At 57.4% G+C, this 11,372-nt stretch overlaps 1 protein-coding gene across 1 annotated transcript in view; it reads left to right on the forward strand.

Moving 5' to 3' along the window:
* Window positions 1–7,972, forward strand: part of LOC127748822 (uncharacterized) — a 131,953-nt gene extending 123,981 nt beyond the window's left edge. The window contains exon 6 of the mRNA XM_052263834.1: window positions 7,696–7,972. Coding sequence (XP_052119794.1) covers window positions 7,696–7,955 — 260 coding nt within the window. The 3' untranslated portion in view covers window positions 7,956–7,972. The remainder of the gene's footprint in view (window positions 1–7,695) is intronic.
* Window positions 7,973–11,372: the final 3,400 nt, after the last annotated feature.

Consider the following 11,372-nt stretch of genomic DNA (forward strand, 5'->3'; position numbering starts at 1 on the left):
GTGAAGGGGGAGGGCCTAAACGCCGCGCTGGAGCTAACAGGCAGCCCCAACGTGCTCTGCAGTGAGATACCTCGCGGGGGAGCTTGGGAGGGGGGAGGGAGTAGTGAAGTCGTGCGATTTATAGATTATCGACGTGCAGCGTTCACTCGGCAAGGTCAGGGCGCGCGGCACGGCGGGGTGCTGCTGGCAGGGCGGCCAATCTGGCGGAAGAGACCGATTTGTACCCACGCGCATATGTGTGAAATAATAGTCAAACGTGTGCGTGGTGGGAAAAGAAAGGACGTGCGTCGCTATTTTTTTGGGAGGGGAGGGCACAGCTTGTGCTGTATAAGCTGCCACCCACGCTACGGGCGGGACGGGCCGTACCGTGCCGTGCCGTGCTGGTGGTGGTGCTGGTGCCGTACCCTTTCCCTTGAGCGGTCCCGAAGGCTAGAGCGGGGCGGGGCGAGGCGGGGCGTGGCGGCAGGGCGGACCTGGAATGCGCGAGGCTGGTCACGCACCGCGCTGCGCCACGCCACGCGGCTCTGCATGACCGAAATGCAGCAGAAATCACCGGGTAAGCCTCGGCAATTTGGGCTGAGCTCGCCGCGCGGTGCTCGGAGCTAAGGTGGAGCCGCAGCACGAGGCAAGCGCCCTGCCCCGCCGGCCCGGTCCCCACCTACTTTATATGTAAGGACAGGGTAGCCCCCCTGCGCATTGATTTATTCTTCTACTTTTCGTAAAATTTCTTCTTGCTGGGGTGTCTTTTACTTTTATTTTTCAGCAGGCCGCCCAACAGGTCCAGCCCGCGCGGTGACGTCACGACACAGGCACTCTGCCGTGGCGCGGCGCCCTATGGGAATCAAATAATTTATGGCTGGAGCCGCGCCACGCCGCGCCACGCCGCATGTCGCTAGACGCCGCGCGCAGTTCAGTTATGGCTGTTATAATATCACGCCTTAGCGTTTTATGCCCGCGCCTTTTGTCCTATGGAGCCTTGGCCCCGCTGCTCGCTTGGCCCGACCCCCGCGGGGGCCCCGCCCGTGGCTCCAGCTCTACCCTCGCCCCCCACCCACCAACCTTTCATCTTCCCCCTTAAGAGTGACGAAGTGCGATCAGGCACAGGAACTACCCCCTAAACTCATCCGAACAAAAAAATCTGAAAAAAAGTGGATTCGTATCAATTCATTATATTCAATAATGCTGGTAAGAAAGATATTTCTGGTTTACAAAACCATTTTGCATAAAACTTTCTGTACTTTTGGTACACCTTTGAAAATTTTAGGGTATGTAAGTAATTTCTTTTTATCTGGATGTTTACCGGTGTTCACCATTTTTCATTCCAACATATTTTTTCCAAAAATTGGTCCCAGAAATACTGGTATGTCTAAGTTCTGTACATATTACGGTGCCTTGTGATCAAAACTTGATTATTTCCAAAACTACGCTTAATCTCCTAGAAGTGGTGGAGTACGCTTTGCTACACCACGCTGTCCTTGCTGTCGGCCCGGTCTCGTTCCGAGGGTAGGGTAGGTCCTTGTCGCCCGTTAAGGCCTGCCACTGCCCCTCAGTGGGTCGCCAGGCCAAGAGCGGCGAACGGAACACACAGTGACACACAGGAATCAAGTACGTTAAAAGCGGCCAATTTTAAGCGAAATTCGTTACTTTCATAGTTGGAGGTTGCAGTGTATGTTGTTCTTTTCTATGGGAACATTCATAATCTTTTGGTGTAGAGTTGAAATTCTTAAGGGACAACTACCAATCGATTCGGTTTCCCTCGACGATCAAGAATGAGTTTTAGAAAATTGCCAATATTCCAATCGTAAGTTATCAATGACAAATGTAAATTTAGCAAGATGATTTTGACAGTGCGTAGTAGAGTGCTGCAGGCTGCAAATGAACAGTGAATCCCTTTGCCCCCAAACTAGGTACGGGTTAGAAATGGGGGAGAGGAGGAGAGGGTGTGGCTGGGAGAGTCTTCAGCGTGCATCAGAGCAGAGTAGGGGGAGCGTAACGGGCGCCTGTATGCTCTCCCGTCCTGCTACGACCCACCACGCCACGCCACGCTCTGAGAGAGTACTGTACCTTCAGCTGCAGAGAGGCAGGAAAGTGCTCTGTGAACGCGTCGTGGGGCGGCGGTGGCGAGGGACGACCTTGACATTTATTTCCCGCGCTGTCCGACCCCCCTCCCCTTCCCCCCGGCTCATCCCTGATGCCCTTCCCTTTCCTTTCACCTCGCTCGCGCGTGCCAAACACCGAGAATCGTGTTGGCACCCTCGGCTCATCTGTCGCTATCCATCTATATCTGACCGGCCGCGAAGACACGGCAACATTTTTAGTCCCCGTGCTTTATTGCCGTGCCGCCCAATAGGCTTTATTTTCCCTCCCCGCGGCGCTGTCCGCGGCGCTGTCCGCGGCGCTGTCCGCCGTGGCCTTGCGGGCTTCCCTTCCCCGCCCGCGAACTCGCCGCGCGAGCGTATACCTGCCGGGCGTGCGGTGTAAGTAGTTGTCTTGGCAGTTGGATGCCATGCAGGGAGAGCAGCAAGGAGGGGAGGGAAGGACGTAAATCGGCTCCATCGTGGCGATAAAACAACAAGGCGAGGCACGCGCCCCCCGAGTGTGTTGGGAAGGGGGGTGGCTGCGTGTCGACATGTGTGTCGCTCCGACACAACTCGCGCGACAATTGCGAGTGTTTTGAGCATAGCCATGCCGTCCAGGCCACCCACACCACGAGACTATGAGGACCGCGTTGTGTGGCCGCGGCGCGGACCCACGACGCGACCTCCTCGCGGAGAGGATTGCCCGCGCTATCGACTGGCCCCTCTCCGCAATCTGCCTGACTACCACTACGCCAAGTACTCTGCCGCGCGGCTCTGACGCAACGAGTCGTGAAATTCTCATCGATTGCAAATGAATTGAGTTTAAGTCCCTCCCGTGTGTCTGGCGGCCGTGTCGTGCGCGGCCGCTGCGCTAGAATGTCACCAATTGCACCCGGCCCTCCCTGCAGCAGGGGGCGCTGCGCTGCCGTTGGCCGCCGCCGTGGTCTGACCTCCGACAATGATTTAGACGTTGGATTAGGACGCTGGGCTGCGCCGGGCTGCTTGGCGAGCGGTGGTGCACCGCCGGCGCGCATGGTGTAACCGCGGCCACCAAACGAGCAATCGTGTTACCTACGGTACGCCATCACCACGGCCACCACGGCCGCCACCGCCACCACGACCACCACCACCATCCCTGCCTACCAGCAGGACCGAACGGCACCCCCACCGCTTCGACGACAGCGTCGTCCCCATTCCAAACAAACGGCCGTGTGTCACCGTTGTCTCTGCCGCGGACAAGCTATTTCGTTCCAGACCGGTGGCTCTGAGTCCGCGGGCCGAGCCGCGGGCCGACCGCACGGATGCCCCGCCCCGCCCCGCCGCATGCCCTTTTGGCCGCTGCGCCGGCCTTTGGCCCCCGCCTCTCCGGAGCGTTTCGGACCCTTTCGCTCGCATTATGGTCATGGCCCCCGCGGTTCAGGCCGGTCGTGCCCCGCCGGGCGATAGGGCCCTGCCCCGGCGCTGCCCCGCGCGAGCTGCTGCAGCAGCGCTCCCTTTTTGGCGCGAGTGCGCCGCTGCAGCAGTGCCCCGGCCGGTGAGAGTTGCCATTCGTACATCGGCGTCTCTTTTTTCTCGGCTCTGGCCACAGTCCAGCTGACCCGCCGGGGCCGCGCTTGGACACACCGCCTTGATAATAAAGTAGCTTTATGCCCTTAGATCCTGTCGGTGGCGGCGGGGGCCTGTTGCGCGCCGCCCCGCCCCGCCCCGCGCAGATAGAGCGGTCTCCGCCGCTGCAACTTTCCGTGTGGCATTTTCAATTGAATTCTGAGAGCGTGCTTTCCGCCCCCCGCCCCTTTTACTTCCCTCTGGGGTGTCGGCCCGGTCTCGCTGCCGGGGCGGGCGCTGCCGGGGCGGGCGCTGCGCTTGGGGTGGGGCTCGCGCCCGCGGGCTCGCCGTGACCCCCTCCCCCGGCCGCCCGCCCGGGTCGCCCGCATACGACCGGGGGCGCCCACTTCCGTCGATAGCGCTCGCCCGCCCGCCCGGCCCTGCAGCAGCGGCGACGGTGGTCTCTGGTCCGTGCGGGGCCCACGACAACCAACCCGATTATTTTTTACGCCCGCCCGGGATTGTAAAGCCGCAACACTGACACTTTGAGTCGTAAAAGTGTGTTCCAGTGAGCCCTGCTGCTGGTAGTGCCGGTGGTGGTGGCGGCCATGCAGGTCCGATGGTGGTGACAATGGTGGCACCTCTGTCACTCGGTTGAGGGAGAAAGAAGCGTTTGGAACAGCCGTCTTCAAACTTCAGGGATGGGCGGTGGCGTAGCTCGCGGGGAAGGAGGACCCCTCAAAGGCCCGTGTGTGTTGGCAGGGCGAGAATATATCCGGAGCAAGTATGAATGCAGCCCTTAATTGGGGATGTTTGTTGTTTAATTACAACGCGGACATGACGGGGATTGTTTTAACGGCCATATTCCAAGATAATATTGCAAGGTAAAAATATTTGCTGTGTGCTATGAAAAATAGACCCTCCCGCTGTTCTCGTGGGCATCTTGCCGCGAGTGGCTGATCAAACACGCGACGGGCCGCGCGCTGCGGCTCTGTTCTCAGGTGGTCCGGAATGACAGCGGCGGGCGATGGCGATGCGGAGGAGAAACAAGACGGATGCCGCTCTGCCGCTGCTCCCTGGCGCCCCCGGCGGCCGGCCCGGTCCGGAGGCAGGCCGGGCGATAAAAATATCGTAAATGTCAGCGGGATTGCGCCGCGTTTCAGAGCCTCGCCCTCCCGCGGAGGCGCTCCCGCGGATGTAGGCAACCGGGCGGCGACTGGGGAGGGAAGGTCTACTCTTCTTTCCTCACCTTCGCTCAACAGTAACAAGGGGGGAAACAGAAACAATGGGAACAAATTATTGGTTTTTGCACGGAAAAAGTGATTAGCTGTGTGGCAATTTCAATAGCTAACTGATGGAGAACTAACAATTTGGTTATGTATAGCTAAAACTGTACCTGTGTGTAGCTGCTTAGCTAAAAATGTAGCTATATTTGTAGCTGCTTAGCTTTTTTTAAAGCTAGCTAGCTATCGGTTAGGACAATCCCCTAAAGACTTCTCTACCAGATGGAAAACGCCCCCCCCCCTTCTCCCCTCCTTGTTTGCTACACAAGTAAACTTTTTGGACAAAGGTTTTTTAACGACCTAGCTAAATTTTGGCGACATAGCAAAGTTATTAGTTACCCTTTTTAGATATTGTTTATCCTTATAGCTAATCCTTTTCTGCGTGCTGTTCACATCTTTGGCCCCGGGCACACGATGGACGCGGTGGGCCGGAGGGGCGGTGTGGGGTGACAGTGGGGCACGCGGCCAGGCTCTTTGCCCACACTGCAGCCGGGCGCAGCCTTAGCCGGGCCGGGGCGGCCATTACGTGAAACCAATAAATTCTGATAGGGCGCCTTGTTTATGTCTCACCGGACAGATGACTGACCTTGGCGCGGCTATCAGCGGCACAGCGCCGGTTGGTTTTCTTCCTGATCACGGCGGCGGTGGCTCGGCGGCGGCTCGGCGGCGAGCGATAATTGAAAACGAAGTAGGAGTGAACGGGAAAAGTCTTCTTGATAAGGACGCGTGCAGTGGAACGCTCACTTTCGAAGCGAGCCGCAGTAGGCCAAACGTTAGAGTTTATTTTGTCCAAAACAAAGATTTGATAAAACTAACAGTTTTGCAAAGTTTTCTCTGTTCCTGATTTTCTTCCCTCCCTAGCTGCAACCTTTTTTTTTTTAAATTGTAGCTTGTAGTTTTGGAACTGAGTTCATCTGGACCGGAAAAGTCTGGACGAATTTGAGAGGAAGTGCACTGGCTGACGTTTCCCTCCACACAGTAGGTCGGCCTCTGACACACTCTATATATTTGCAATCACATTTCGGAGCGAGCGCGCCGGCTCGTCACCCGCCAGACAGACGTGACACCGCGCTCGAGGCACAACAGTGTTACAGGCCGCTGATTTACAGCCAGGCCGCATATCGCTGGCTGCGGGGCGGCGGCGGGGCGCGGCCCGCGCGCACTATACTCTGGCGGAGAAATAGATAAAACGGTCCGAGGATCGAAACGCGGCGCCGGCGGCCGGAAGGTCACGGCCAGCAGGGAACGGGGGGTATTTTGAGACGACCGGCATCGTCGTGCGGGTAGTCGCGTCATGACCATCAAACGGCGTTAAAGTTGGAGCGGTATGACGCGCGCACCCGGAACGGAGCGGTTAGCTTTTCAACACAGAGAGCGCGAGGCGTGCGCCGCCGGTGCGGGCTCCTTGTACGGATAAGAGCGTGTTGGGACAACACAACGCAAATGAAAGTCAGAGTTATGGCTTTGTTTTCTCAGATGACTCTTGGCGGTCGTAGGCCCAATGGCTTGGTAGAATGTGTTTCTGCTCCAAAGGTCAGCTCATCCTCTCTTTCTGCCTCGGTCCGGGGTGAATGAATTTGCATCGCAAATTTCGCACTTTCACCTCCGCGTGGTTCGAAGTTGTGCGTTTGCGTTGCGCAAGGCGGGGCCACGCCCACGCCACGGCCGTGGGGCCCCGGGGGCCCAACTCAAGACGAATAGGGTCTTTGGCTCTAGGTAGCTGCGCCTCCGCACGGCCTGCTGCAGCAGGCAAAAAAAATATGTTTTTTAAGGCCAAAGTGTTAAGAGACTGCTCTCGTTTTCAAAGTGACAAGCAGCACAAGGGCGAAAGCCAAAAAAAAGTATCTGGAAAAAAATACAGCAGCGCACGCGCACCAGAGACGAGCGCAGCAGCAGCTCGCGCGCCCGGCCGCCCGGCCTTTTCGGGTGGGCCAACTAGCCCCCGGCGGGGTAGGCAACGTGCAGACACGCGTGTCCGAGGTGCTCTGTGCGGCCTACCTCCCAGGCGCTCTTTCGGGCCGCCCGGCCGCCGGGCCCGCCTCGCCTGGGCTCCCGCCCGACTCCTCGGCTCGGCCGCGGCCGTGGCGGCGGCGCCCTTCGACTTTATTGTTAATCGCATGCAAAACACGGCGGGAATGTTTCCCTAATTGAACGGCATCGGCGCCCCGAGTATTGCATCGCCATCCTCTCTGCAAGGCAGCACACACGGCAGCCAGTCCTTTCCCTTTTTTCTTGTGTGTGTCGCGTCGTGTAAGCCGAGAGAAAAAGTTAAGATCACAATGCAGATTCTCTGCCGCGCTCTTGCGCGGACGGGGTCATCCCCAACACGCGGACAGCAGCACCGCCGCCCCGCTCCCCCTCCCCTCGGCCAGGGAGGGACGCCGCAAAGTCGTATCAGTGAAGGGCCCTGAGCGACCAAGGCGCACAGTCAGATGAATTTACTCTGTTGAATTTACTGGAGAAACAAAGGTGTCCGTCTAAACCCATAAAAGGGGCTAGAGTTTAGGGTCATTTTAAACGCATTAAAACTGCAAAATGTTCCATTTTCAGCATCCTCGCGGCCTTGTACGCGGCCTTTTAAAACCATAACATGACAGAGTTTTCGATGAAAATTTCTTAATACCCCTGCCCCTGCCTGCAAAAAATGCTTTTTAACTTATAGCACTCATGTCTTTCCAGGTTACTGAAACAAAAATATCTAATGCACCAATAATTAGAGAAAATGTTGTATGTTATTTGATAGAAAAATACTGAACGTGATGTGAAATTGTCTTCTCTGTTTGCCGCAGGAGTGGCGGCTGCTGCTGGATTTGCTGGGGCGGCCGGCGGTGCTTCGGGCCGGCGACGCCTTCCCGTGACGTCCATGATAATTCACCGTGGCGACCAGGGAGACCCGCGCCCTTGGGGCCTTGGGCGGCCCAGAACCACATTCATCATCGCAGGAACGGGTTCCGCCTTTTCGAGCGTCCCCGAGGGGCTCCCGCGCCTGCTGCTCGCGCCCCGCCCCCCTTGGCACCGCCCCCCGCGGCCCCCAGCGGCGTGGCGCTAGCCATGCGGGCCGCCGCGCCCGTGAGTACTTTTCATCATTTACAGTTCGGTGCGCTCGGCGGGGGGTCCCCGCCACCGGCGCTGGTCCCCACCTGACAAGCAGAGCACGAGGGGGTAGGGAGCCGGGGGGGGGGGGGGGTCCTCGTGACACCTTATGCACGTGATGGCCAACTGATAAGATTGCCTGACACACAGACTCACTCGCTCGCTCACTCACTCACTCACTCACTCACTCACTCACTCACTCGCTCGCTCACTCACTCACTCGCGGCTGCTCTTCCTCCTCCCTCTTCTCGTGTCTGAGAACAACATGCCGCGCCAAACAAAGGACGCTTTTAGCTTACGGCCTGCTACCGTTCAGGTAGCGAGTAGTCCGCGATGCGTGTTGTGCGCGAGGTGAGAGAAGGAGGGGGGGGGGGGGAGAGAGAGGGGGGGGGGGGGGGGGGAAGGTGCACTGCTCTCACGTGAGAGGGACAGAGAGCGCGGGGCATGTAGGAGGCTCTCCCGCTACATCTTCACAGCGTTGCGCAGCCGTATAAACACGACAGCAGTCGCGAAATCGGCGAATCGAGAAAGAAGCAGAAAATCCATCTGTGAGTCATGTATCGTTCGATACAGTGTCCCATAACATATAATTTTTGGGGAGATCTTCTTGCCCTCTCACAAACTCCACATTACCATGAACTGTGCTGTGCTAAAACCGAACTATTCCCCCCCCCCCCCCGCGGCCTTTTGCTGCGTTCGGCGCCCGGCGCCCACTGACCCCTCGGGTCGCGGAGACCGTCATGGTGAAGTCGTGCGACTTCTTCCAGCTCGTTAAAGAGTACCGGAGTCCCCCCCTTCCCCTTCTCCACCGTTGCAATCAATGTCGCCGCGTTAATGATCGCCGCGGAGGTGTAAGAGCGCGGCGGCGGTGGCGGGCTCAAACTGCTCGAGCCAGCTAGACTGCTTTGCCTTTTGACCCAGAACTTGGTCTCGGCGTGGCGGGGCGTGGTGGGGCGTGGCGGGGCGCGGTGGCTGGCGGGCGTGCAGTGACTCAGCAGCCACACGCTGCCTTCCTTTTCCCGGTGGCTGCTGCTGCAGCCGCTGCAAGCTGCAGTGGGGCAGTAGGAGACCAAGCAGCAGTGTGGGTTTGCTCGCGCGCGGCTTTGACTTTCCGCGCCCTTTCGCGCGCGCGCGCCGCCGCACTGAGCGTTATTCTCCTCCAGCAGCGTGGGCGTGGCGGGGCGCCGCCGCTGGACGCGGGGCGTCGTCGCCGTGTTGTCGGTGGCGCGGCGTGGCGCGGTGCCGTCGCGCGCCGCGCAGGCCGTTTGTGATGCAATATCCGACCCGCTACGATTTACAATGCAACAGTTGGCACCTCAGATTATCGGGACACGCAACGACGGGGCTCCACTTGAGCTTTTAATCTAGTTTCGTTTCTTCTTGTTGCTTGCTGCACTTGGAAAAATGGAGTTACGACTGACTCACTGGACTCGCCCCCCTTTTGGGGATGCTATTTTTTTTTATTTTTGTACATTTAACCGGGGCAATAAGATAAAATTGAGCACCCTGCAGAGGCACCAAAATGCCCCAAAAGTGCTGACTTTTATTGACTATGGTGGATACTCTCAAGACTTCGCAAAAAGCACCAAGATTGAGCACCTTCACAAGGCACTGAGTCTCAATCTCGATTTTTCCTACAATATGTGCACTTGTGGCGTGCCCCGTCGCGTCCGGACCTTTTCTGACACCCATCGGATTTGTTTTCCCGAAAAGAACAAAACTTTTAGCTCGAGGGAAAAAAATGCTTCCAGCCCGCTGGCTATAGTGTTGCCTGTTATACATTCGGCTGGGCGGTCGATCCTTTTGCGGGTCAGTCGAACGAGCGGTGGACGCGGCGTCTAAAAATGCCAAGCTCCTCCCATCGATGGCTGCCCCGAGAGGGAAAGGGGTGGCCCTGTGTGTCCAGGCAGGCGGCGGCGGTCCCACGGGCCGCGGCGTGGCGTGGCGCGGCGCGGGGCGGCGCCCAGAGGATGGCAGATATCCTTGCGATAGTTGTGGGCTACACCCAGGCGCGCCGCTGCACCAGGCCATCCAGCTGGCGGTGGCCTCGCGGGCGTGCACACGGTGCGACGAATACTCTGTCACGCCTTGGCTGTCCTGGAGGTCCCCGAGGTCCTGGTGCTAGCTAGCTGGCTAGCTAGCGGGCTGGCTATCTTGCCCGCTGCATCAGCGTGTCGCGAAACCAGCCAAGGTCGTCGCCCGGCGCGGTACCTGGCGGCGGTCACTGCAAACACACAAATAGCAAAGCGCGGTTCAAATCCGGCCTTGATGCGAGCCTTTTCCTCCTCTCTCTTACTGCTCTCGTGCCGCTCGCCTTTCTCTGCCCTTCCGCTGCCCCGGCCACCGAAAGTGATAGTTACTGCATGAGCATGTGAGACTAACATTACTTCACATGAAAATTAAAGTGTATTGCGAAACCACAAAGTTATTACGTATTTAGCAATTTGATTGCTGAGTGTACCACTTGGAGCTTTGTATGCCGGACAGTCTTCCAGTGATATAGTGGTTTAATACCGAGGAATTACCCTAACAAGTGTAGTCTATTTTTAACAGACAGCGGAAAGCAGAGTCTCAAGTCTGGTTTCGTTTTGCCGCCAGCCAGCTGGTGTATTTTGCCTTACAGAGTAGACGTGATCTCTAGTGAACCATGAATGGACCCCGTGCCAGCCCGTGCCGAGCCGGAGCCGTTGCGAGATGCCGTCACTGGTAGCGCGTTCTCCAGTGTGCATCGCTCAAGGGCAGGAGGTGGCCACTGCGGTCACAGCATCGCGCCCATGTCACTATTACAAGCAGAGACCCTTCTATGTGGCAAGCGCCTCCTCTTGTTTTCTTGAAAGAGTTCTCTGTACAACACACACCTACACCGCTGGGTAAACAGACTGGAATGTGTGATGCGGCACTCTTGCAAGGGGATTAGAGGAAATTGATCGTAATCGCAGTATAGCCAGCTCTCCATTCACCACACTAAAATTGGAGTAAGGACTCTTTGGGCTGGATTCATTTTTTTGACTGAATGTTAAGCAGACATATTTTTTGCAAAAAGCAGAAAGAGGAAAAAAATACGGAGCTGGTGTTGATGAGCACAGTGCGGCATGACGCAAGCGTTCCGGCTATCGAAATTCCGACCGGTTCATAGAAACTGGCCAGCAAAGCAATCGGCGAAACGCGAGGTGCAGTGAGCAGGCCGCAGGTGCTCCAAAATGAGAAATGCGCCAACCGAAAAGTCCGAGCTTGTTTATATCTATCTGTTTTGTCTTCTTGATTACGTTTTTGTGAGTATCTTATAGCGAGCGTTTGGTGTGAATCAATATTTTCCTCTCAGAGCTATAGCTGGAGAGGACAAGGTTGTAAAGGGTGAGGGGGGGGGGGGGGG

The sequence above is a fragment of the Frankliniella occidentalis genome, unplaced genomic scaffold (genome assembly GCF_000697945.3).
Source record: "Frankliniella occidentalis isolate FOCC.00 unplaced genomic scaffold, Focc_3.1 Scaffold14, whole genome shotgun sequence".
Taxonomy (NCBI): domain Eukaryota; kingdom Metazoa; phylum Arthropoda; class Insecta; order Thysanoptera; family Thripidae; genus Frankliniella; species Frankliniella occidentalis.